The sequence below is a fragment of the Carcharhinus amblyrhynchos genome, chromosome 3, assembly GCF_965287045.1.
Source record: "Carcharhinus amblyrhynchos chromosome 3, sCarAmb.v2.hapA, whole genome shotgun sequence".
NCBI lineage: Eukaryota > Metazoa > Chordata > Chondrichthyes > Carcharhiniformes > Carcharhinidae > Carcharhinus > Carcharhinus amblyrhynchos.
The window spans coordinates 98,851,636-98,876,924 of NC_137326.1; the positions used below are offsets into that span (position 1 = coordinate 98,851,636).

The 25,289-nt window shown below is 41.8% G+C and overlaps 1 protein-coding gene across 1 annotated transcript in view; it reads right to left on the reverse strand.

The window, feature by feature from the left end:
* The window catches only part of LOC145341472 (transient receptor potential cation channel subfamily V member 6-like), a 47,548-nt gene that overhangs the window by 17,201 nt on the left and 5,058 nt on the right, over positions 1 to 25,289 (reverse strand). Inside the window, exons 3-8 of the mRNA XM_080186438.1 lie at positions 20,534 to 20,656; positions 17,529 to 17,669; positions 15,637 to 15,735; positions 10,270 to 10,442; positions 2,784 to 2,930; positions 1,307 to 1,513 (exon numbers count right to left, since the gene is read on the reverse strand). Coding sequence (XP_080042564.1) covers positions 1,307 to 1,513; positions 2,784 to 2,930; positions 10,270 to 10,442; positions 15,637 to 15,735; positions 17,529 to 17,669; positions 20,534 to 20,656 — 890 coding nt within the window. The remainder of the gene's footprint in view (positions 1 to 1,306; positions 1,514 to 2,783; positions 2,931 to 10,269; positions 10,443 to 15,636; positions 15,736 to 17,528; positions 17,670 to 20,533; positions 20,657 to 25,289) is intronic.

The window sequence follows — 25,289 nt, forward strand, 5'->3', positions numbered from 1 at the left end:
GCTGTCCTCCCTATACAAATACCTGTTGCTCTTCCCTACTTTACTTGGGACTGATAAAGGCAGGTGAAGGGAAATCAAATAAAACTGATCAACCAAAATAGTCGCACTGTATTATTCAGCAGCCTTACACAACAGGATTTTACAGATATCTCATGGAAACTATGGGAAAGGAAAATCTGATCAATTTGTCAGCTAAAAGTTTATAGGATTCTGTGATGTGTTTTGATGACAATTTGTTATGGGACATTTCATCAATGAACATACTTTATACACCTAAGAATTGATCAAAATACTCTCTAATTTCTTTTCAAAAGTGTGGGTGATTTATTTAAATGAACAACCCCTTTAAAGTTATTGCACAGGACTGCATTTTTGTTAACTTAAAGGAGCAAAGTTATTTGCAGCCTGTACAGTGACATCTAGGAGCAGAGGTATGCCATTCAGCCCATCGAGTTTACTCTGCCATTCAATGAGGCCATGACTGCTCTATGATAATCCTTAACTCACATTCCTGACTTATCCACATAACCCTTGAATCCCCTAGTGATCAAAAATCTGTCTCTCTCAGCCTTGATCACAAGTAATATCCCAATCTCTAGAGCTCTCTGTGGAAATGGGGCGGCACAGTGGGACAGTGGTTACCACTGCTGCCTCACAGCGCCGGCGACCCAGGTTCAATTCTGGCTTCGGGTCACTGTCTGTGTGGAGTTTGCATGTTCTCCCATTGTCTGTGTGGGTTTCCTCAAGGTGCTCTGGTTTCCTCCCACAGTCCAAAGATGTGTGGGTTAGGTTGATTTGCCATGCTAAATTGACCTTAGTGTTAAGAGATTAGCAGGGTAAATATGTGGGGTTAAAGGAATTGAATTATAGGATTGTGGTCAGTGCAGATTCAATGGATCGAATGGCCTACTTCCGTACTGTGGGGATTCTATGATTTCTATGAATGAATTCCACAGATTCACTACCCCACTGAGAGAAAAATGTCCTTCTCGTCCCTGTCTTAAATGGGCTACCCCTTACTCTTATTACTCCCTGGTCTTAGACTCTCCGACAAAGGGAAACAACCTCCCAGCGTTTGATTATCTCCTCCCCAACCACACCTTTTCATTTTAAATCATCCAGCAAAAATGCTGACGATTGTTGTAGATGATTAAGTGCAGTCTATATTATTGCTTTATCTTTGCAGCAAATTTTATTGTTTGAAAGCAGTGAAGTTAATAGAGACTGGGAAGGAATTGATTTTAAAAGCCTTGAGCTGACAACATATAACTGGAGGATGTCAATATTAGAAAATGCTTATACTTACTGCCAAAGTCTTCTGTGTCCTAATGGTTAAGTTGTCAGATAACCCAGGTGGAATTGGCTTCAAGGGCCGATAAAGGCTAGAAACGGTGAATATAATAATGTACATAATATAGGAGAACATCCAGATCAGGAAATACTTGTATCCAAAAGAATTCCACTTTTGATGTAGGAGCTCCTTCACTGGTTTAGCATCGACAAGCTTGCGGACCTGCAAAAACAACATCAATTAACATCTGTTCAATTCTCCATCAGAGTTTTCTTCCTTATTTTTCAGCCACCCTTCTCCCCTTCCAGTGAAGTGACACCAAAGATCACATTTTCCACCAGTTTGGAATACCGGACCTTAGGAAAACCTGTTTACAACAAGCGTCTAGCATTCCAAAGTCATGTGAAAAGAGTGAAATATTTCGAAAATAAAACAGTGGGACATCGATCTGAAAATCACACAACTTCACAACTGGGTCTGCAGTGATAACAGTGATGACCTTTTGGCCTTTCCTTTAGCACATTGTGGACATCTGACACCTGCACAGACAAATCTTGACTCTCCCTCCCACCGTCCCCATAACAGAAAACTTCCAAACCCAAGCACAGGTGTGAATAAGCCAGTTTTAAAAATGTAATGTAAAATAATTTTCGAGCAAAGGGCTGGCACAATAGCTAGCAGTGCTGCCTCACAGCACCAGGGACCTGGGTTTGATTGCTGGCTTGAATCACTGTCTATGTGGAGTTTGCACATTCTCCCTGTGTCAGAGTGGGTTTCCTCCGGGTTCTCTGGTTTTCTCCCACAGTCTAAAGGTGTGCATGTTAGGTGGATTGGCCATGCTAAATTGCCCCATAGTGTCAGAGGGATTAGCTGCATAAATGCTCAGGGTTATGGGGATAGGGCCTCAGTAGGATTGTGATCAGTGCAGATGGGCCAAATGGCCTCCTTCTGCACTGTAGGATTCTATGATTCTGTGAAGCCTTGAAATCTCCTGCCACATACACCATGTTATACAGTGATTCATAGGATATGTAAAGTTATTTTATTTTTGTTTACAAATAGTTTTATTAGTGAGCAGTGTAGAAGACAGACAGGCTTTTGATATTATTGTTAAACTACCTTTCAGAGCTCTCAACAGTGATTTTTCACTCATAACTTCCACCCGAAAGAGCAGTGAATTGCTAAGAATTAACACTCAATGCACAAAGTGTTACACTGTATTTAACTGGAAGTTAAGGTTATTAAGAAATTAACCAAACTTAGAGAGTTTGTAGCCTCACTTCTGATTACTGTCATTACCTGATTGTTAATTCAGTTACTGATTGTGGAATTCAAGTGGGGAGCCATTCCCAGCAAGGTGAAAATGTAAATGTAAATGTAAATTTGCACAATGGAGACCTTAAAGTCACAACAAGTGTAGGGCTATCCCATGGAAATGTATACTTAATGGACAATTACAACAAAGTACATGCAGCTTCATTCTTCTGATTACCTCACTATTCCTGCTTGTTGTTATGATGTCCAGAACTGATTTTTGGTCACCCCATGTATCAATGTTGGTGAGATCATAGACACAGTAAGAAATTGTCCCCATTGTCCAGTATATTTTCTTCTGTTTTTGCACCAAATAGTTGAACATCTACAAAGGAAAAAACATTTAATGTGTTAAATAGGGTACTAAAAAAGGTACATTTTTTAAAGAACAATTTTATATGTTTCAAATTTAATTGGAATGTACTCATTCTGCTGAAATTTGTTTCGCGAGGGTGTGATCTTCTCCTCTATGTGGCTACTAACCAGAGTTTGAGCTAAATTTAGTATTTCTGTCTCATATAAAAGCTAAAATAAAACCTAAAAGATAAACCTCATTTCAGCAGAGTGAAGTGAGGCATGTAAAATTAAGCTGAGATTGACATTCCTTTACCACACCATTATGTGATTATCCCCAAGAATACAGAAACAAAGTGATTATAAAACTGTTTAACTAACAGCATACAAAACCTGGGCTGAAATTCTCCAGTTGTTCATGCCCTCTTGGTGCTGCAAGCGAGGATGGAGAATTTGGCACTTAGCCAAATCTCCATTCACTGCACCAGAAAATCCCACCAGCGTGAACGGCTGGAAAATTCTGCCTGTGGTTTATTTTGGAAAAGTGCAGGAGAAATTCAGTCCTCAATAAAACTGACTTTCCGCCTCAGTAGAGAAAATGCTACCACTGAGATGTCTGCTTTTCAGGTGCAGGTTTCAGGGTAAGATATTAAATTGTCACTTTGTCTGCCCTTTCAAAAGAATGTAAAAGATACCTTGACATCGTTCAAAGAAGAACAGTGTTCCAGCCAACATTCATCTCTGAATCACTGTCACTAAAACAGATTATCTGGTCATTTGCCTCAATACTGTGTTGTCATGAAACATATGTTGTCATATTTCGTCCAATTTAACAGTGACAGTATTTCAAGAGTGTAGTACTTAATTCCCTGGTGAAGCTTTTTGGGACGTCCTGAGATCATAACCCGTACAAATTCTATCTTTTTCATCTGGTTTGTTTTTTTGCAGGAAATTATAATTTATTGGCCAAAAGAATGATTGGAATGATTGTAAGTGTTTGAAATATAACAAGCCTTCATTTTATGTAAGAACATAAGAACATAAGAAATAGGAGCATGAGTAGGCCATCTAGCCCTTTGAGCCTGCCCTGCCATTCAATAAGATCATGGCTGATCTGAAGTGGATCAGTTCCGCTTTCCCACTCTCTCCCCATAACCCTTAATTCCCTTGTCTGTCAAAAACCTATCTACCCGTGACTTAAATATATTTAGCAAAGTAGCCTCCACCACTTCAACGGGCAGAGAATTCCAGAGATTCACCACCCTTTGAGTGAACAAGTTCCCCCTCAACTCCGTTCTAAACTGTCCCCCCCTTATCTTAAGGCTACGCCCTCTAGTCCTGCTATCCTTTCTAAGTGGGAAGAATCTCTCTACCTCTACCCTATCCATCCCTTTCATTATCTTATAGAAGAATCTCTCTACCTCTACCCTATCCATCCCTTTCATTATCTTATAAGATCTATAAGATCCCCTCTCATCCTTCTAAAGTCCAATGAGTACAGACCCAGTCTACTTAGTCTCTCTTCATAGTCCAACCCCTTCAATTCCTGTATCAGCCTAGTGAACCTCCTCTGCACTCCCTCCAAGGCCAAAATATCCTCGCATAAGTGTGGCGACCAAAACTGCACACAGTACTCCAGCTGCGGCCTCACCAGTGCCCTGTACAGTTGCAGCAAGACCTCCCTACTTTTATATTCTATCCCCCTCACTATAAAGGCCAGCATTCCATTTACCTTCTTGATCACCTGCTGCACCTGCAGACTGGGTTTTTGCGATTCATGCACAAGGACCCCCAGGTCCCTTTGCACCGTAGCATGCTGCAGCTTTTCGCCCTTTAAGTAGTAATCCCTACTACTATTATTTCTGCCAAAGTGGATAACCTCACACTTGCTAACATTGTATTCCATCTGCCAGGTCCTCGCCCACTTGCTCAGCCTATCCAAATCCCTCTTCAGACTTTCTACACCCTCCGCACAATTTGCTTTTCCACTCATCTTCGTGTCATCAGCAAATTTCGTCACCCTACACTCAGCCCCCTCCTCCAGATCATCTATATAAATGGTAAATAGCTGAGGCCCCAGCACCGATCCCTACGGCACTCCACTAGTCACCAACCGCCAATCAGAATAGCACCCATTGATACCAACTCTCTGCCTCCTATTAGACAACCAATCCTCTATCCACGCTAACACCTTACCCCCAACTCCATGCACCCTAACCTTCTGAAGCAACCTTTTGTGAGGCACCTGATCAAATGCCTTTTGAAAATCAAGAAGCACCACATCCACTGGCTCCCCTCTGTCTACCGCACTAGTCACATCCCCATAGAAATCCAATAAATTCATCAAACACGACTTCCCCTTAACGAACCCGTGCTGCGTCTGCTCTATCAAACCATTCCTCTCCAGGTGCCTTGCTATTTCTTCTTTGATGACGGATTCAAGCATTTTTCCAACTACAGACGTTAAACTAACTGGCCTATAATTCCCTGCCTTTTGTCTGCAACCTTTTTTAAACATCAGCGTAACATTAGCCATTTTCCAATCTTCCGGAACTTCCCCGGAATCCAACGAATTTTGGTAAATAATCACTAAGGCGTCCACTATCACCTCTGCCATTTCCTTCAGAACCCTGGGATGCATTCCATCCGGTCCTGGGGACTTGTCCACCATCAGTCCCGTTAGTCTATCAAGCACCACCTCTGTAGTGACAGTGATCGCATTCAGGCCCTCAACTCCTGCCATCCTTCTATCTTTAATATCCGGCAAACTATTTGCATCCTCCTCCATGAAGACCGAGGCAAAAAACTTATTTAAAGCCTCAGCCATTTCCTCATCTCCCACCACTAAATCCCCCCCTCTCATCCTCTAAGGGTCCAACATTCACTCTAGCCAGCCTCCTCTTCTTTATATATTTGTAAAAATTCTTACTATCCTTTTTTATATTTAGTGCTAGTTTAGCTTCATAGTCTATCCTTCCTTTCTTTATCAACTTCTTAGTCATTCTTTGTTGATTTTTAAACCTTTCCCGATCTTCTAATCGCCCACTACTTTTAGCCACTTTAAATGCATCAGCTTTTAATTTAATACTCTCCTTTATTTCCTTCGATAACCACAGCTGATTATCCCTTCTCCTACATTCCTTCTTTACCATTGGAATATATTTCTGCTGAGCACCGAGAAAGATCTCCTTAAAGATCCTCCACTGTGTATTCTATGTTTGTTTTGCTACAACGACACTACCATTACCCAAGACAATTTAGCAAGTTCTAATTAACCAGTTAAAGCTGGCCTGATTCTTATATTTCAATACTGCTTCCATGTAGTAGGAGCAGTCCACGTATGTCAGCTTAGGAAAAGCCAATACTTGTGAATGTGGTGGGAGAGGGCAGTGCGGGAATCTGTTGGATGAGTGGATGTAACTGGTAGATGCCGCACTGATTTTCAGCATGGGAAGTGAAGACCATGGTAATCATGGAATGCCTACAATGTAGAAGGTGGCCATTCAGCCCATTGAGTCTGCAACAACCACAATTCCATAAGCCCTATCTCTGTAACCCCACGTATTTACCTTGCTAATCCCCTGACACTAGGGTCAATTTAGCATGGCCCAACTCACCCATCTTTGGACTGTGGGAAGAAACCAGAGCGTCGGGAGGAAACCCACGCAGACACGGGGAGAATGTACAAATTCCACACGGACAGTGACCCGAGGCCAGAATTGAGCCTGAGTCCCTCGTGCTGAGAGGCAGCAATGCTAATACCGTGCCACAGTGCCATCCATTCAACCTCATGTAACAGAGATATAACTGGAACAGGGACATAGCAGGAAAGAGCCTGTCCCTGAGTGTGAGCTATTCTGGAGCCAATTTTCAACTACAGTGCCCATTAAGCAATGGACTGAACAATCATGTTAAGATCAACTTAAATGTGTAGAGTCAATTCAATAGTACCAGCACAGAGGCCTAAATCACATTTGAATTTGTTCCAGAAGCTGATGACTTGCCATTACTGGGCTTGTGAAGCGATTTTTTATGGGGGAGGATAAGGGCATGAAAAGCAGCAACTCCTCCAGGAAGCTGAACTAGTAACTAAACTTTAAGAAGAGTGGGAGCAATCCCAAGAAGAGTCAGTGGGGCCAATGTTTCTGCTCTATTTTTGGAGAAGCCATACATGTGTTCTGGCTGATACTTGAGAATATCAACATTTCAATGCATATCCATTACCTTCTTTAACATCATTTTCCCATCTTTCAGTAGACTTGCTCCCACTGAGGGTTCTCGCATGGCTAAGACTAATTTATCTATAATCAGATCATCTTTAGCTGTCCAAATTCTCCAGTTTCCGCAAACAGTGTTACTATCCCTCATGTACTGTTCAATGGTTTCTTGTGCATTAGCGTTGAAGGCTTAGCTCTCATATGTAATGCTGACTTGGGACTCCAGGCATTCATTCAAGGCTTTCATAATCTCTGTCATCTGTTTTCTTTGTTCATCAGTTAGATTTACAGAATACAGAATCCATACAATGCAGAAGGAGGCCATTCAGCCCATCCAGCCTGCTTAACAATCCCACCCAGATCCTATCCCTGTAACCCAATATTCTGTTAGGTTGGGAGATTTGATCATGCTGAATTTGCCTCTTAGTATCCAAAGATGTACAGTTTAAGTGGGTAAGCCATGCTAAATTGCCTAAAGATTTACAGATTTTGTGCATTGGCCATGTTAACTTTGCCCCTTAGTACCCAAAAATGTGCACGTTAGGTGGATTTGGTTTATAATTTGTAGCAGTCCCTCACTGGCAGTGTTCCTCACCGGAGTGTGGCTACTGTTATTGTTTCTGGCTTTATAATTAAGTCTGTTGCAATCACATAGTTTTACCATTGTGAGTGGAGAAACAGCAATGCTGTTCATAGTCCTCTTGTGTTTGTTTTTGCTTTGTCCCTCTATCCATCTTAATTTTGTATACTTCAATTAAATTCCCTGCTGCCTCCTCTGTTCCGCTGAAAACAATCCCAGTATGTCCTATCTTTCCTCATTTCTGAAATTCTCCAGTCCTTGTAACATCTTCATTCAGTTCCTTTCTGGTATGATAACATTCTTCATATAATACAGTGAGCAGAACTGCAGGCCATACTATCGCTGTGCCTCACAAGGGTTTTACACAATTCTAGCATAATCTCCCAGCAATTTTTTAATTGAAAATATTTTCATGACCTACATATTGCTAGCAACATTCATATGCTAGTTTGACATTATGAGCTAACTTTCAAATGTGCCACTGAGAAAAGCCATAGACTCTTGTGCTGTGTCTCTATGTCACAGTATAGAACAGATGTGGCTCTGTTTTCTGAACTTGCTGTCATTGAGCTTATAACCTTAGAAACTCACTCAGTCGAGTTCAGTTTTAATGAGATCATATATGCCCAAATAGATAGTGTAGCCAGGAGAGCCCCTCCAGGCCCAGCTCTTTCTAATATTTTTTGATTTGTTTTTAATGGACTGTGTACCTACGTCCTACCTTGAGCACATTTCTGATATGTAGCTGATATCTTTGCAACCTTTGAATCTGCAGCTGTGTATAAGGATTTCATTACAACATCTTAATACACTCCATCCCAAGCCAAAATTCACTTTGGAGATGGAACAGTTCAGCTCACTCTATTTACTCGATGGTTAATGTCTACTACAAGCCTACATTCACCAGTCAATATACTCAGTGGGATTCGTATGGTTACCACAGTGTAAAATGGGCTTTATCTGCAAATAGGGCCTGAGCCATTTGCTCATCCTGCAGGCTTGTTGATGCGGAAATAGAGCACATCAAAGCTATCCTGTGGGGTAATGGCTAGGATGACCATTGTCCATGCAGCATTGCACAAATTCACAATGGGCTAAAGGCATTTCAGACTTTTAGACCTGAAAATTCTTCAGTCTACTTCAAATTACTATGCAAAGTATCTCAAAAATGTGAACAACATTTAAGCAAGCCACTACATGTTATTATTATGCAGTGGCTACACAAATGGTACTTCCCATTAACAGGGTGCTGTCAACAATCCAGAAAGATGTTCCATCGATCATACAATTGAGCAATGTCATGTGTGAATTTTAGTGCTTGTGTGATGCCAGATTTATAAGCCACAGGCCCCAAATATTGGCTGATTGAATCAAACAATCTGTTCCTTTGGTTGTTTGGAATAGGCACAGTACAGAACATACTCAACTAACCAACACTTGCAAAACCAAAACAAAATTACTTTTAAATGTGATTCTGTGATTGGGCAGCACTTGCTGATCAATCCTGAATGCAACTACTGTGACACTAACAACCGATTTAAAATAATCAGTTAAGGTCATAACCTGACTCAGTTACACTTGCTAAATGTGACCTTCATTTGTGCACAGTGACCTATTCTCAGCAACAAAAACAAATAAGTATGTTCAAGCCTTGAGCTTTTTTGAACTAGCCAGCAGCTTGGGAAACCTAGAGTTCCCCTTTGCTTATCCATGGCAATGCATTTGCCAATCAGAGTTGGGTTGCCAACTAACTAGCACCCTTTTTTCCTGCAGTATAAATTGTTGTTATTGTTTAAAATTTGGCATTCTTGGAATTGTCCTGATGAGTGGAAGATGAAAAGCTTCAATAACATGTCTCTCTTCTCAAAAGTGAAAATGTTTTGTCTGAAAAAAATAGAAAGGTAGATATTTAAAGGGATCTTTTAACCTACGTGATATTATGATTATAGATTACTTCATAGGAAATTTTCAACACATGTGATACAAAAAATGTGGTAGTCAATTTGAACGGAACAAGGTTCAATAAACAGTAATGTGATAGTGACCACATAATCCCCTTTTCTCAATGTTGTTCAGTTCTTCATAACACCTACCTGAGGCGGAAGAAAGGCAACATGTCTCCAGCACTGTGCTGGGATCAGAGCCACCATCTAGTGCTTAAGTCCCTGGAGTCGGATTTAAACCCCAAACCACCTGACTCAGAGAGTGTGTTACTTCACCATGAGGCGATGACACAGTAGTTAGCACTGCTGCCTCACAGTGCCAGGGACCCGGGTTCGATTCCCGGTTTGGGTCACTATCTGTGTGGAGTTTGTACATTCTCCCCATGTCTGCATGCATTTCCTCTGGGTGCTCCAACTTCCTCCCACAGGAGGTTGATTGGCCATGCTAAATTGATCCCATGTTTTGGGGGGATTAGCAGGGTAAATGTGTGGGGGTACGGTGGGATTGTTGTCGGTGCGGGCTTCATGGGCCAGATGGCCTTGTTCTGTACTGTAGGGCTTCTATGACCTCATTTACCCTATCAAATAATTAGATAGGTTCATTGAATTGCAGAAAAGCAGCTTACTTACTACAAAGTCACCCTCAGCTGCTGCAAGCTTCAGTGGAGTGTAGCCATCATTATTCACAATGTTTTCTACAAATTGATGATGTTTCTCAGACACAAGTGACGTGATGAGATCATACATGGAATATGCCTGTTCTTTTTCTGGTTGTAGAACTAACACATGAAGCACTGTATTACCTGCAGAAAAATGATGCACATTTCTAATCACCATTGTAAGCAGCATGTCCTCCGAATCATGGTAACATTTGAAAGTATTCAAACCAATGTAGCTTCATCTGCCTAACAGTGATGCTGATGACTCACAGCCCATAGGAACCACGTGTACAAGTGTGAATGTGCACTTTAAAAAAGAGTTTGCGTGTCTGTATTTAGAGTAAGTTCATAAATCAAACTGAAATCTTAATACCATTCAAACCTGGCAAATTCATGGTTAATGTGCATTTACAGTATTAGCAGTAATTAATACTCTTTGATTCCATTTGGTTAATACAATCTCACTGTTGACGCTGAAAGCAGGACGTTGAACTGTTATTGTCACAGGTAATGTTTGGTGTACATTTTCAACAATGCTAACTATTAAGTGAGATGGACAGCCAAGATACACTTGAGCCCGCTTGGAAATATATCGCCGTTCCGTCACTGAGGCTGGGTTAAAGTACTGAAAATCTCTCCCTAACAGCACAATGGGTTTACCTACACCTTAGGGACTGCAACAGTTCAAGCAGGCAGCTCACCCCTCTCTTTTCAGCAATGAGCACATCCCATAAAATGAAGTTAAAGCAAAACAACAGTGGGAACAAATAATCACAGCCAATGGTGGACTGCCTCCACTGCTGATTAACATGCGATGGGCTACATAGAAAATCCCACGCGGATGCATTAAAGCTATGAAATGGGAAATAAAGCATTTTATGGATGATTAGAAGACAAGGTTCATAGCTTAGCTCTTAATTGGCAAGATATCAAATCTGCACCTCATCAAATTCAGCATTTGCCATCCAGCAGTCAAAGGAATAGACTTTTCTAAATCTGTGAAGTCTGAGGCAAGAACAGAATGCCTAGATCTTATTGACATCAGTTTGAAGGAAATATGGCTCATTGCGACAGGGGCAGGACTTGCTGGCCACACTCGCCTCAAGACCAGAAAATCCCACCCGAGGTCAACAGACCTTGCATGGTCAGTGTCCCACCCACTACAATTCCCATGGCGGCAGGATGGGAAAATTCTGCCCAGGCAGTCTGTAACAGAGGAAGAAGCACAAGTTATAAAATGTTAAGGATAATATCCTGACAAATGCAGATGCATCATATTATGAACTTTCAGTCAATACACTTAAGAAAACTGGACAAACAAGCTATTAAAATGGCTGTTATATATCATACCTTTGGGCCTTGAGCTATAGACGGTGCCAAGTTTCAAGTGAAAACCTAAGTAAGTATGGAGATTCAAAATCTTCTGAGGTCTTCATACATCTCAGTGTTTAAGGATTGGCCCAAATATAGAGTTTTCCACACTGCCTGACTCCATGTTTCACATGGAACGAAATTGGAATACAATTGGTGGTAGATGGAAGTGAATGGCCTCTGTCCCCATTACAATGGATCACAATCATTTTTCACACTAGATTGAGTGCACTATAGAAGTGTTAACCTACAACCCAGGGTGTAAAATCAAAAAAATACAATTCCTTGATGATAAAATAACTTGAAATATGTGGAACTTCACATGGTTGTGGTAGCCATGTTTTTGTCTGCTTTTAGAAATCAGTTCTTTGTAAGCAGTTCCAGCAAAGTCATCAGAAGCATTAGTTCAGTCAGTTTGTGAACCAGATTCAGACTCAAACTCTGAGACATCAGGCAGTCAGACTGAGTAACTTTTCCACTTCGAACTTTGCCTGAGAACAAACCTCCTAGCTATTTGATTATAAGAAACCTTGCAACCTACTGTGAACCCTTCGCTTTCCAAGATCCTCATTCTAACTCTAAATCATTGAATATATTTAAAGAGGACAGGCCTGCATGTGGAAGACCAAAGATCATGAATCAGAGACTGTGATAACTGATCGGTAAAATGAATGATCTTTATCAATATCCAAACTTTGTGTGTGGGAGCGCATGAGTGAGGCCGAGTGTATGTAATGTTTCATTTAATTTGGGGTAAGAGCATGAAAAGAAATAACCTTTCTCGTTTTGAAATTAACAAAAGCTTGCTGCTGAATTAATTTGTTGGAATGCACACTCCAAGGTTAAAAAAACATACACCTCTTTGCATAGAAAACGTAATGATCACACAGAGTAGGACAACACATAAGATGGGATTTTTATGCCCTCGCTGGTTCCGAAACTGCAAAATCCTACCCGAGATCAATGGACTTTCCCATTGTTTGTCCTCGCTTGCTCCAATTCCATGGTGGGCGGGAGGGTACAATTCCAGCCATAAACTCTGTCCTTGACAGTAATATGACTTTGACGTTCACCAGCAAAGCATGGCTGCCTTACTCTGCAGGGCTGGAGTTCTCTGGTATCATTCACCCCACCACTGCTGCCAATGAGAATGGAGAATTTGGCACTCGAAAGTTGGTATTTCAGATTCATCATCCATTTTGTGAGACAAATCTGCACTGATGCCATAAGGAGAAGCATCACAAGTTAACACCAATTCTCTGGATGAGTTGAAGTGCACCAATTAACAAGACAAATATAATAACTGTTTTACCTTGTTAAAAGCTTCTTTGTGAGGAGCCTTCCAGAATCAATGCTGGTGCTTCTTTAGTAATACATGGATGGCGGCCAACAATGTCAACAAATTCAACAGAAAGCTCTCGTAATAATCAACCATTCCTAAGGAGGACTTCAGCACAATGTGTTTCTGGGGCTAGTGCCTCCTATATTGCTCTAACCTTATCTTTCATAGGGTGCAATCCTTGTGCATCTACCCAGTACCTACATAAGCCACTTCGTTAGACTGAAAAGTACATTTCTCCTTCTTGAGGTGAATTCCAGCCTCTTGAAATTTTTTTAGTGCCTCTTCCAAGTTAGCTAGGTGCTCAGCTTCTATTGAACATGTTATCAATACATCATCTAGGCAAACTATTATACATGGCAATCCTTGTAACAAACCTATTGTTCTCTGAAACATGGCACAAGCTGGCGACATGTGGAATGGAGTCACATATAATGAAACAAACCCTTGTGCGTATTAATTGTAACATAAAATTGGAAAGCATTGTCTAACTCAAGCTGCTGATAAGCATCGCTCATGTCTAACTTTGTATAAGATTGGCACCTGGCCAGCTTTGAAATGGGGCAGGCTGATTCATTTTTAATTTGTAGTCTCCACAGATGAGGTGGTTTTGTCTGGATTTAACACAGGAACTATGAGGGCTGCCCATTCAACAGACTGGACTAAGCAGATGATTCCCAGCTCTTCTAACCATTTCAATTTGGTCTCTACCTTTCACTCCATTATCTAGCATACCATGCATTGCCTCTTCCCGTTGGTTCAGCATTGACAACTTTACTTGGTCAAATTTCCTCCCTCTCTATAAAATGATTCTCATACTGATCTTTCCAACCAAACGTTTTAAGGAATGGTCCTTTTTTTATTTACCTATGTCTCCATAACAGATGTAAACTACAATCATAACCATTCATGCAATGAAAAGATGGGTTAAAAGTTTTTATCAATTCTTTGTTCTGAAATGCGGAAACTATTTTGTTTTAAATTGAAACAAGAGAAATGAAGCATCATTGTGCAGGATATTGCATAATGTAGGAATTCCTAACTCCTACACAATGGCTCTTTGTCCTTTGTCCATTTTGCTGATTTAAATAAGCAAAATACTGCAGATGCTAGGATCTGAAACAAAAACAGAGGAATCTGAAAAACCCAGCCAGTAAATACTCCCCTTTCATTTATATTTTCCCACCTTTTCTGTAAAGTACCTCAAGACTAAATTAAAGCTGTTAAATCAATGCATATTATTGTATACAGTGCCAGCTGATGACACCACAGTAGTGGGTCGGATCTCAAACAATGACGAGACAGAGTACAGGAATGAGATAGAGAATCTGGTGAACTGGTGCGACAACAATAATGTCTCCCTCAATGTCAACAAAACAAAGGAGATAGTCATCGACTTCAGGAAGCGTAATAGAGAATATGCCCCTGTTTACATCACTGGGGATGAAGTAGAAATGGTTGAGAGCTTCAAGTATTTAAGTGTCCAGATCACCAACAACCTGTCCTGGATCCCCCTATGCCAACACTATAATTAAGAAAGCCCATCAATGCCTTAACTTTCTCAGAAGACTAAGGCAATTTGGCATGTCCGCTATGACCCTCACCAACTTTTACAGATGCACCATAGAAAGTATTCTTTCTGGTTGTATCACAGCTTGATAAAGCTCCTGCTCTGTCCAAGACTGCAAGAAATGTCAAAGGGCCATGAACAAAGACCAGTCCATCACTCAAACCAGCCTCCCACCCATTGACACTGTCTATATTCCCCGCTGCCTCGGAAAAGCAGCCGGTATAATTAAGGACCCCGTGCACCCCAGACATACTCTCTTCCATCTTCTTCCATTGGGAAAAAGATACAAAAGACTTAGGACATGTACCACTAACTCAAGAACAGCTTCTTCCCTGCTTTTGAATGGACCTACCTTGCATGAAGTTGACCTTTCTCTATACCCTAACTATAAATGTAATACATTCTGCACTCTCTCCTTCTCTATAATTGGTGTGCTTTGTCTGTATAGTGCATAAGAAACAATACTTTCCACTGTATGCTAATACATGTGACAATAATAAATCAAATCAAATCAGATCAAAAAGGATTCTGCACCCACTGGGCGGTCATTTCCACAATTATACCGTGCCACTAACTAGAATTATTCTAGTTTTATTTTTGAATACAATTGTATCCCAGTGGACATATAGGCCAGAATTTTACTGGCATGCCAGCCCCAATTCCGGGGGCGGGCTTGGCTTGGAGAATAGCATTCTCCGTTGGCCTCAGATGGGATTGTGCGAAACTTGGGCAGACGTGCCAGTAAAATTCTGCCCGTAGACACACAGTTGACTTTATCTATTAATGCTTCTCAACATATCACACCTTATTTCCCAATGTTTTTAACCGTGGTGTTATCCTGCAGTATGATGCTTCATTTCTCTTGTTCCAACTTCAGAAAAAAGTTTCTACTGTGGTCTGGTATTTCAGAACAAAGAATTGATAAATCTTTTAAACCACCTTTGTATTGCATGAATGGTTGTGATTGTAGTTTACATCTGCCGTAGATTAAAAGAAGAACATTTCTTAAAAGAAATTTAATTCAGGCACAGCTCTTGGAATAATTATGGAATTCTTACCTAAGGAATCCTGTGCCTCTAATGGTGCACAATGCTTCATAAGCGTCCTGACAATCTCTTCGTTGCCAATGCATGCTGCAAATGACAACAAATATTCACCTGGAGATAAAACAATATGGTCAAATACAGACACAATAACTTGGGTAAAACTGGATCAAAGAATTCTGCATATAAATCTGCAGCCAACATTGTGAAAGACAGTTGCAATAGATATCTTACAGAGGTTTAAAAACTATTAAAAATTTCAAAAGAATTATTATTCCACACGTCTTGCTGTTCTTGAGCTAGTGGTACATGTCCTAAGTCTTTTGTATCTTTTTCCCAATGGAAGAAGATGGAAGAGAGTATGTCTGGGGTGCATGGGGCCCTTAGGTAAGAATTCCATAATTATTCCAGCTGGCCATTTAACTCATTATCTACCCCCAATTTCGTCAGATTTTGGTAGCCCAGGTGTGTGGAATCCAAGGTGTACAAATTGGGCTTGGCAGGAGCAGGTCTGAACTTGGTATATTTCTTTGGATTGCTTTAGAGAACTGCATGTACCCTTGCTGAATTTACTTCAAAAACTATTCACAGTCCCAGAGTGGCATCTAAACAAATCCCAACAGTCTTACCTTAACACAAGGGAGGAGGATGGTCTTACTGATAGGACAATAATTTTTGCCCATACTGATTCATGCACCCAAGTGCAAGGGAAAGCTTTGAGAAGGATACATAAAGGAATGTAGACTAAAGAAGCAATCTTACCTTCTTGTCCTGCTGGTCGATGAGGGGAGCAAGCCAGTAAATTGCAAGTTAGGCAAAAGATAGGGTTTGCATCCAATTTCTCACCTATAGAGGTCTTATTGGACCCAGATATCTGGCAAGATCAACCTGCGCCGGGGTGGGAGGGGGGTGCAGAGTTGGCTGGGACCTATGTGAGTTATTTTCATATAGCTCTCCTTATTCTGAATGCACTCCAGACTGCCTTAACCATGCTCATGTTGCCCATATGATACAATCCCATCCTTACATACCCGCTCATGCCAATATACCATCGTGCTCAACAAAGTGGCAATCATGACCCCTGGCATTACCAGTATGTTCGAAGGTGGTTTCAATAAAGCCTTTTTCACCTACTAACAGCAATTCACTATCACTAACTGAGAGCTGCTCAGGCACCCTGACAATCTGCATGGTACACAGCAAATGGAACATACGTGTCTGAGGAAAGTTGATCTTGCCTAGTCTGGGCCAGCTCTGTATTGTTCTGTGCCCCTTTGGTAGGCAATAACTAAATGATTACGTTAGTCTGGTGTACAGGGCAGAGAGGGATATTGCACTTGACTGTATTCATCACAGTGTTTATTTGTATGTTCTGTGTACATCTACACAGTTTAGACATACAAGCCTCAGTACTGAATCTGAGGTGGGTGCCGTGTCTCACACCTTAGCTATAGCATACAGATATGACCCCTCCTTTGGACTGCTGTGTGGATGAACCAAGCTAATCACCCGGCCGGAATACAACAGGTCATTGAGCCTTTCCCTGTACTGAAGCCATGAGCACTGATGTGCTGTGCTCACTGCAGTTGCAATTTGAACCCAGGTCTTCTTGGTTGCTGCGGGTGGATTACAGCGGCCAGCAGGGTAGAGAACTGGCTTCTCTTTTGGATCTGTTCTACCAAAACCTGAAGGCCTTGATCAGAAAATTTTGGGGCAACTGGACTTATCCCTTCCCCAGTGTCTCTATGTGACATTCTATCAATGAAAACGTAAGGCCAAAATTAGACCTGATTAAGTAACGAGCAAATTCATGAACTTGAACCTCACGTGCCTTTGGTGACTGCTTAAACTGTCAATATAACAGAAAGTTGACCGTCTTAAGTCTCAGAAGACAAATGAGACTTTACCATAGTAACACTGACATTCTTCTCCAGGGACAAAGCAAGATCCCGTTGCACGAGCATTCATCACATCAGCACCTCGCTTTAGAAGTTCTTTAACCATTTCCACATCTTGTTTCAGAACAGCAATGTGCATGGGTGTCTCACCTATAGATAGAGATGAATTGAGAGTGTTAATAGAAACAGTTCATTCACATAAACAGTATGAGAAATAGCATCATGCTAAAGATGTCTATTGAGTAACACATTTTCCTGATCCTTTTGTTTTTCACTTTGCTAGAAGGTTCATTTTAACATGAGAGAGTCAGATGCTGAACAAAAATGAAAAAGAGGTTACATTCCAGAAAACAAACATCCCTCCTGTGGCTGAGAATTAAAACAAAAAACTTCAAAGGATTTTCAGTTCTTGCTTTTGAGCTTAAATGTGTCAAAATGATGACCGCAATCCTCCATCCTGCTGCATTAATTTTTTAGCGCAGCAGGCCGAGAGATAGTTTTGCGGGGTTCACACAAACATTCACACTCTGCTTGTGTCTCCCAGCAGCAGATTTCCAGCGGTGCCTGCTCTGCGTCGGAAATCGGTGGGGAGGCACAAAGGTCATCTAAATGGTCATTTAAATATGATTTCAATGCGATTATTGGGCCCAGGACTGAAGTCTCTGGGTCCACTAGTGTCTCCCCCCGTCCTGCCAGAGTGGTTCACTCCAGCAGGGATTACATTCGCTTCCCACTTTCGGGGAGCTAGTGACCTGACTGCTGAAATGAAGGGAATAATTGGAAACCCCTGGGGGTCTTGTGGAGGTGGGGGGGGGCACCCTCGGGGCAGTGGCACCCTGGCAGTGCCAGCCTGTGCCCCCTGGGAGCACCTTGCCACTGTACATCAGGCATGGGGCAATGCCAAGTTGGCAAGGCGTAATAAGGGTGGGGCCTAGGGGGTGGGGCTTGATGGAGGTTATTGGAGGGGTGGGGGTTCCTGCTGCCACTTGACATAGGAATCAGTGGGGGAAGCAGGGAGGCGGGCTAGGGATGGGGGAGTGGGGGTAAGCAGCAGGAAGTGGGGGGTGCGATCAACCTGCTGGGGGGGTTCAGTACTGCAGGGGTGTCATGACTGTGAAGGGAGGGTTACTGTCAGGGGGGAAATCGGTGGGGGAGCACTAGAGCTTACGGTGGGCTAGGAGAGTTTGGGGAGGGGTTGGAGCTGGGCCTGAGAATGGTCGCGGGACCAGCAATCGGGCCATGGGGCCGGAGAGGCAGTGTTGCAAGAGTGCAGAGCTGGTCAGTGATTGAGCTGACCAGCAATCTGGAGACCATTACTGCTGGGCCACTGCGCATGCGCCGATCTCAGCATTGACAGATCAGTGCATGTGCAATAGCCCCCTCAGCACTATGCTGCCAGCCTCAGGAATAGGCCCCGCTCCCTGAAATTTAATGACATTCATGCTGGCGGCCTCTGCAGTGCACAGAGTGTGGGAGGTTCTTCTCTGAACTCCCACTGAAAAAAAGCAGCGTGAATTACTCCAGTTTTCACGTGAATTTGACAATTTGGGAGAATTCCGCCCATCATCATGGAAAGGCTGCCTGGTGATTATCTCTGTGCAGTCAGTCAGCAATATGTTGTCCTGTGCCTCCCATTTTAAGTTCATGGGCAGAACTTCTTTTTTTGGAAAATATGCCCAAAATGCACTGAAATTGCACTGTTATGTCACAGTTTCAGTGTGCAATGAACTTAATTTGCATAATCACTAGAGGAAAATCTTCTCTTAACCCATGCAATTGAACAACATAATAGAATGTAATTGTTTCTTTATTGCTTTCCATTTTCTTTAAGTATTTAAGCAGTGCATTTTAACTTACACAGCTGAAAATGGGTTTATCTGTCAAACTCGGTGTTTTTAGGAAGGGTATTTGGTCCTCACTGCCTGTGAGTAACCTAACTGAAAACCATTGAAAATTATTTAAAACTATCGTGAACCATTTAATAGGTTCATTGGAATACACTAGTGGGTTTCACAGTAAGTTAAAGCATTTTGTTATGAAAAAAACATTTAAAATATTTCTACTAGTGTACTTAAGGAGTATAATTTGAAAAGTATTCTGGAGTCAGTGCAATTGGCCTAAACTTGTAATTTAGACCTGGGATCCTGACCAGCTTTGTGGGCAGAACTTTATCCAAGAAAATTGAATCCTGAATCTGCTTAAAGGATTGAAGAAGACACATTTGCAAGTGTTTTTAGACGTACCTCATGTTTACAATTTCCCAATCTTTGGCAATGATTCTGCCTGAATTACACTGATATTATCAATGTAAGTAAGCAAAAACTCAACTTCAAATGTTTTGCCATTCTGGCCAACAGTGTGTTTCAGCCCAACTTCAGGAGAGCACTTGTCAATACACAAGAGTGACATTTTTTTCATTTTCCCACAACAACCATCCTGAATGACAATGCCATTTAGCTACTGCTACAAAGCTTGTGTAGTAGCTTTTTTACTACACAAAAAGCAGTTTTGTGTAGTAATCCTACGCCAAACCAGGCAGTGAGACTGTCCTAATGCATTGTACAAACTATTTTACAGCCAAAAAACAGAAGAGACTTTCATCCTGCCGGTCTATGCTAGTTTTGATCCATATGTTAAAAGTGAAAGGCCAGAGTTTAATCAATTGCATCATTCAATAGTATTTCTATGGCATTTTCACCTCAAAGATATTTCTTTAAATAGGTTCAGAAACAGTTATTTTAAAATAGAGGATCTCCATTAAAGATAGACAGATTAAGATTAAGCTTCTGTAAACCAATATTTTATGGCATAATGGCTAATTAACTGATTAATAAAATGAGCACCTGATCTGTCTTTCAAATGTGTTCATTTAGATAAATACACATAAACTGGGATTTGAATTTCAATGAATCTGAGAATAAGATTCTAAAATAACAACACTTGCATTTATATATCATCTTTAACACAGTCAGAACTGTTTCTACAACAGTAAGAACGCTGTTACTATATTTTACCTCTGTACATGTCAGATGTCATTGGCTCATTGATCAGCGATGGCATCATATCCAGAATGAACTCCGCAATTTCCTTATTGCCATTTAACAATGCAGTATGCAGTATCGTTTCTTCTAAATTCCCTTTAAATTGTATTATTGAATTTCAGTTTCAGAACAATGACTTAATTGAATACCAAAACACTGGTGATATTCTTTTACGACTTATATTTTACAGTTTGTACAACAAAACATATGATTTAGGTCCAAATGTTTGCTATGAGTATATCTAGCACTGTATAAATAGGTGTCATTATCTAACCAGCCAGTTTGACAATATTTTTATCTATATATTCGTAACATTTTAACACTGCAATTAAGTTAGTGTGAAAATCCCCGTAGTCACCACACTCCAGCACCTGTTCAGATACACTGAGGGAGAATTTAGCAAGGCCAATGCACATAACCAGCACCAGCACCTTTTGGACTTGGGAGGAAACTGGAGCACCCAGAGGAAAACCACACAGACATGGGGACAATGTGCAGGCTCCACACAGAAAGTGACCCAAGCCAATAATTGGTCCCTCGTGCTGCTAGGCGGCAATGCTAACTGTGCCATCCCTATGCTGGCATTACAGATCAACGCACAAGTTCTTGCTATCCAAACATCTCTAAATGGTATAGCTTGTTCATTTTGTGTAAAAGAATTTGTTTTGTGAATTTTCTTCAGTTATCAGGGCTGCTAACAACACTGGAACGAAGACTGAAAAAGAGCTGCCTTTCTCCACATAAAGAGCAGGAGAGTGGGATTAATTGGATAGTTCTTTCAAAGAGCTGATGCATGCACAATGGGCTGAATGGCCTCCTTCTATGCTGCATTATTAAATGATTGTAGGATTTCCTACCAACACTTTCAGGTGGAATGATGCTAACATTGTAGTGCATGTGTTCTGGTCAATGGGGGAGAAGGGTGGGGAGAGAGTGGGGAGGGGAGGTGGTGGGGGGGGGGGCGATACCGTCAGCTTGGAGCAGATGAATGCCTGATAGTGGGATCTTAGTGTGTCCAAGCAACCTACTGAATTGGTCAGCAAACTTCTGCACATTTCTCCTGCTCATTTGCCATAACTTGGTTGGAAAAGCTGAGGAAAGGGAAGAACTGCATTAAATGGCATTGGCCACTTTTCTCTGTCTCTTCTGCCAAGTCACAGTCATCAACCAAGAGAACCCCAGTGACAATGCACTTCCCAATCAACATCTACAGTGGATCTGTAGCTTTGGATTTGTGAGAAATGTTTTTTATTTGAATGGAGACAATGCTTTTTGACTAAGATCAAGCATTGTCGGATTAAGCCCAAGATGGCTTGCAATGCCTTATTTTATCAGTTTGGATATTGTTTATCTTTCTTCAGGGGACCATGAACTGGATAAAACTCATTTTTGAATTTATTTTTGGAGCAAGCAAAGAAAGGAGTTAGGTACGCTAGTCAATTCTGAACATTGGCTTTGTAACTTTAAGAAAGGAGTAAAAATGAAACAAAAAAACAAGGTTTCTGATTATCACAATTAAAAAAGGATCCTGATTTTGGAACTCTGAAGGTTAATTATCTCTTTCTGAATTATTTTGAATGGACCATTATGTGGATTAAACACACCAACTTGGGAATAACAAGGAAACATTCCTTGCTTCACCAATAACAAAATGATAGGGCCGTGCTATTTTTCTGGATTTTGACATGCTGTTAACCTCCATTACATATTAGCACTGTAAAAGTCTCACGACACCACGTTAAAGTCCAACAGGTTTATTTGGTATCACGAGCTTTCAGAGTGCTGGTCCTTCATCAGGTGAGTGTCTGATTAGGAGCAGAACTCTGAAAGCTCGTGATTCCAAATAAACCTGTCGAACTTTAATCTGGTGTTGTGAGACTTCTTACTGTGCTCACCCTAGTCCAACGCCAGCATCTCCACATCAATATTAGCACAGCTAAGAAATTGCCAAAATGTCTTTAGCAGCACCTCCTAAAACCCATGCTGTCTACCAGCTATTCTAATTACCTGGGTGGGCATCAACAGCATTCATCAAGTCATAGAGGTGCAATACATCAATACATGCAATACAGCTTACTGATACATAGCTTGGTTTGAGGCTTCCCTTCTTTCCCTGTGGAATCTAGTAGATGTTTGAGAAAACATTACAACATTTCACACTGAGCATTTATGCAAAATCTAGGTTTTGCTGAAGCACCCTTGCATCTTGAAGAATCGTAGAACCCCTATCGTGCAGAAGGAAGCCATTCGGCCCATCAAGTCTGCACTGACCACAATCCCAATCTCTGAAACCCCTGCTAATTTACCCTGCTAATCCCTCTAACCTACACATCCTGGGACACTAAGTGGAAATTTAACATGGCCAATCAACCCAACCTGCACATCTTTGGACTGTAGGGGGAAACTGGAGCACCCAGAGGAAACTCACACAGACACAGGGAGAATGTGCAAACTCCACACAGACAATGACCCAAAGCCAGAATTGAACCCGGGTGCCTGGAGCTGTAAGACAGCAGTGCTAACCACTGTGCCATCACTTAGGACGTGCAATGATATGTGTGCAATCTGACCAGCTCAACTTGCTGGTCAATTGGCTTAAAATCAAATTCGTGTCAGGCCATGTTGCCAGCAGAAATGGCTTTGTGCCCAGAAAGGGCAGCATGGCGGCACAGTGCTTATCAGTGTTGCCTCACAGTTCCAGGGACCAGGGTTTGATTTAGGTCTTGGCTGACTGTCAGTGTGGAGTCTGCACATTCTCCCTGTGTCTGTGTGAGTTTTCTCCAGGTGCTCCAATTTCCTCCCACAGTCTAAAAATATGCACATTAGGGTGGATTGGCCATGCTAAATTGCCCCTTAGTGTCATGGGGATCAGCAGGATAAATATGTAGGTTTATGGAGATAGGCCCTGGGTGGGATTGGCGTCGGTGCAAGCTCAATCGGCCAAATGGCCTCCTTCTGCACTGTTGGAAATCTATGATAATTTTATGATAATTGCTTGGGATTGAATTAATTTCAATGCAATTAGCAGGACTGGCACAGAATCTTCCGGCCTTATTACTGCCTCTCCCCTTGTCACCAAGCGGTCTCACGACATGAATCACTTCTGGTCCCCAGGATAATCCGGCGTTAAACAGGTTAACCATATTTAAACTCTATTTTAAACATGCTATTTGGCTTTGCTATCCTTCTGGTTGAGATCCAGTTTGCATCACTTGCAAGGGACTAGGACGATTGCAACCCTCTTGGTACCGAGCGCAAAATATGCCTTTAGGCTCGCACATAACCCTTTGGGATCAGTGTGGTCTGTGCCATGCGTAGCAAGGCCAGAAATTCATCCCCATTGTGTTTTACCTTAAAACACATCTACTTGATGATGTGTTGTAAATGTTAAACTTCTAAACCATCAATCTCATTATATGTCATTGTAAACAAAGCCCTCAGCAAGATTTCATGTGAATTATTTTCAACTAAACTCCTGTGGATTTAGACCATTATATTTAAAATCATATTATCAAGTACTCATTTCAAAGAAACTATAGAAAATACTAGCCAAGTAATGATATATGTCAATAGTATCAAAGCAATGAATTGGATTTATAGTCTTATAGCTTTATTGTAATTTTAATAGTGAACTGAATGGGATGGTGTAGACTCTAATGATGCACTGGTTGCTAGGGACAATCATACCTTGAGCATCTGGGGAAGCCCAACAAAATTCCAAGGCAATATAACAGTTAATGAGCTGCCTTTGGGGTTTGCATTGCTTTACAAAGGTTGAGATCCTGCTATCAGGATTGCTATCTAGTGCACCTAGCTAAGAGAAACATCATGGCCTCCACTCTGAACAAGGGAAATGTGGTTAGGGGATCGCCAGGGCCAGTCAAGCATGGGATGGGGTGGGTGGTTGGCATGTACAGGGGGCATTGTCACAGGGATTGCCCTTGCAGCTAGCAGACCCCTCCATGGGTCACAGGGAGACTGCCTACAAGGGCTCTCTCTGAGTCTGTAGGAAGTTCACAATGATTCATGCAGCAAAGTATATTTTAGCGATGCATTTCGTGGAATCTTCTCACATTCAGTTTTTTTGACTGTTGGGAGATTTGAGCCGGGGGAGGGTGGCAGAGCCTATGCACGTCAGGGAAGCCAACTTCAAAGCACTTGGGTGCCATTGTGCAGGTGCCCCATTCTGATCCCAACAACCTGTTTAACACCAGATTATTCCAGCTCCCAACTCTTGGCACAAATCAGGTGAGAATCAGTCCTGGTCTCCAAACCAAAGGGCTTGGAGGCCATTGAAGTGCCCAGGTGGTCAGAGACTTGGATGGGCAGTGCCCAAATGGCAGTGCTCATCTGGTAGTTCCAACCTGGCAAACTGGCATTGCCAGTGTGCCTGGGGCAGGGCCAAGGGGGAAGAGCCAGAGTGGATGTCATGAAAGGGGTTTACCCAAGGGTGATTATGCAGAGGATTTTGCAGAGAGGGCTATGATGGGGGTCTATGAAGAGGGGGCTGTGCAGGGTGGGTCAATGACAGGAGGCATTGTGAAGTGATGGGGAATGAAGGGTGGGCATGTCAGGGGTCCTAAAGTGAGATCCATTGGGAGGCCTCAATGCTGCAATTCCAGCAATACATGTCGGGAAGAGGGTAGAGAAACATGCTGCCAATGAGGGAAGGGGGTCCTGATATCTGTGGGGTGAGGAACGATGTCTTCCAGTGCACAGTGAGATTCTG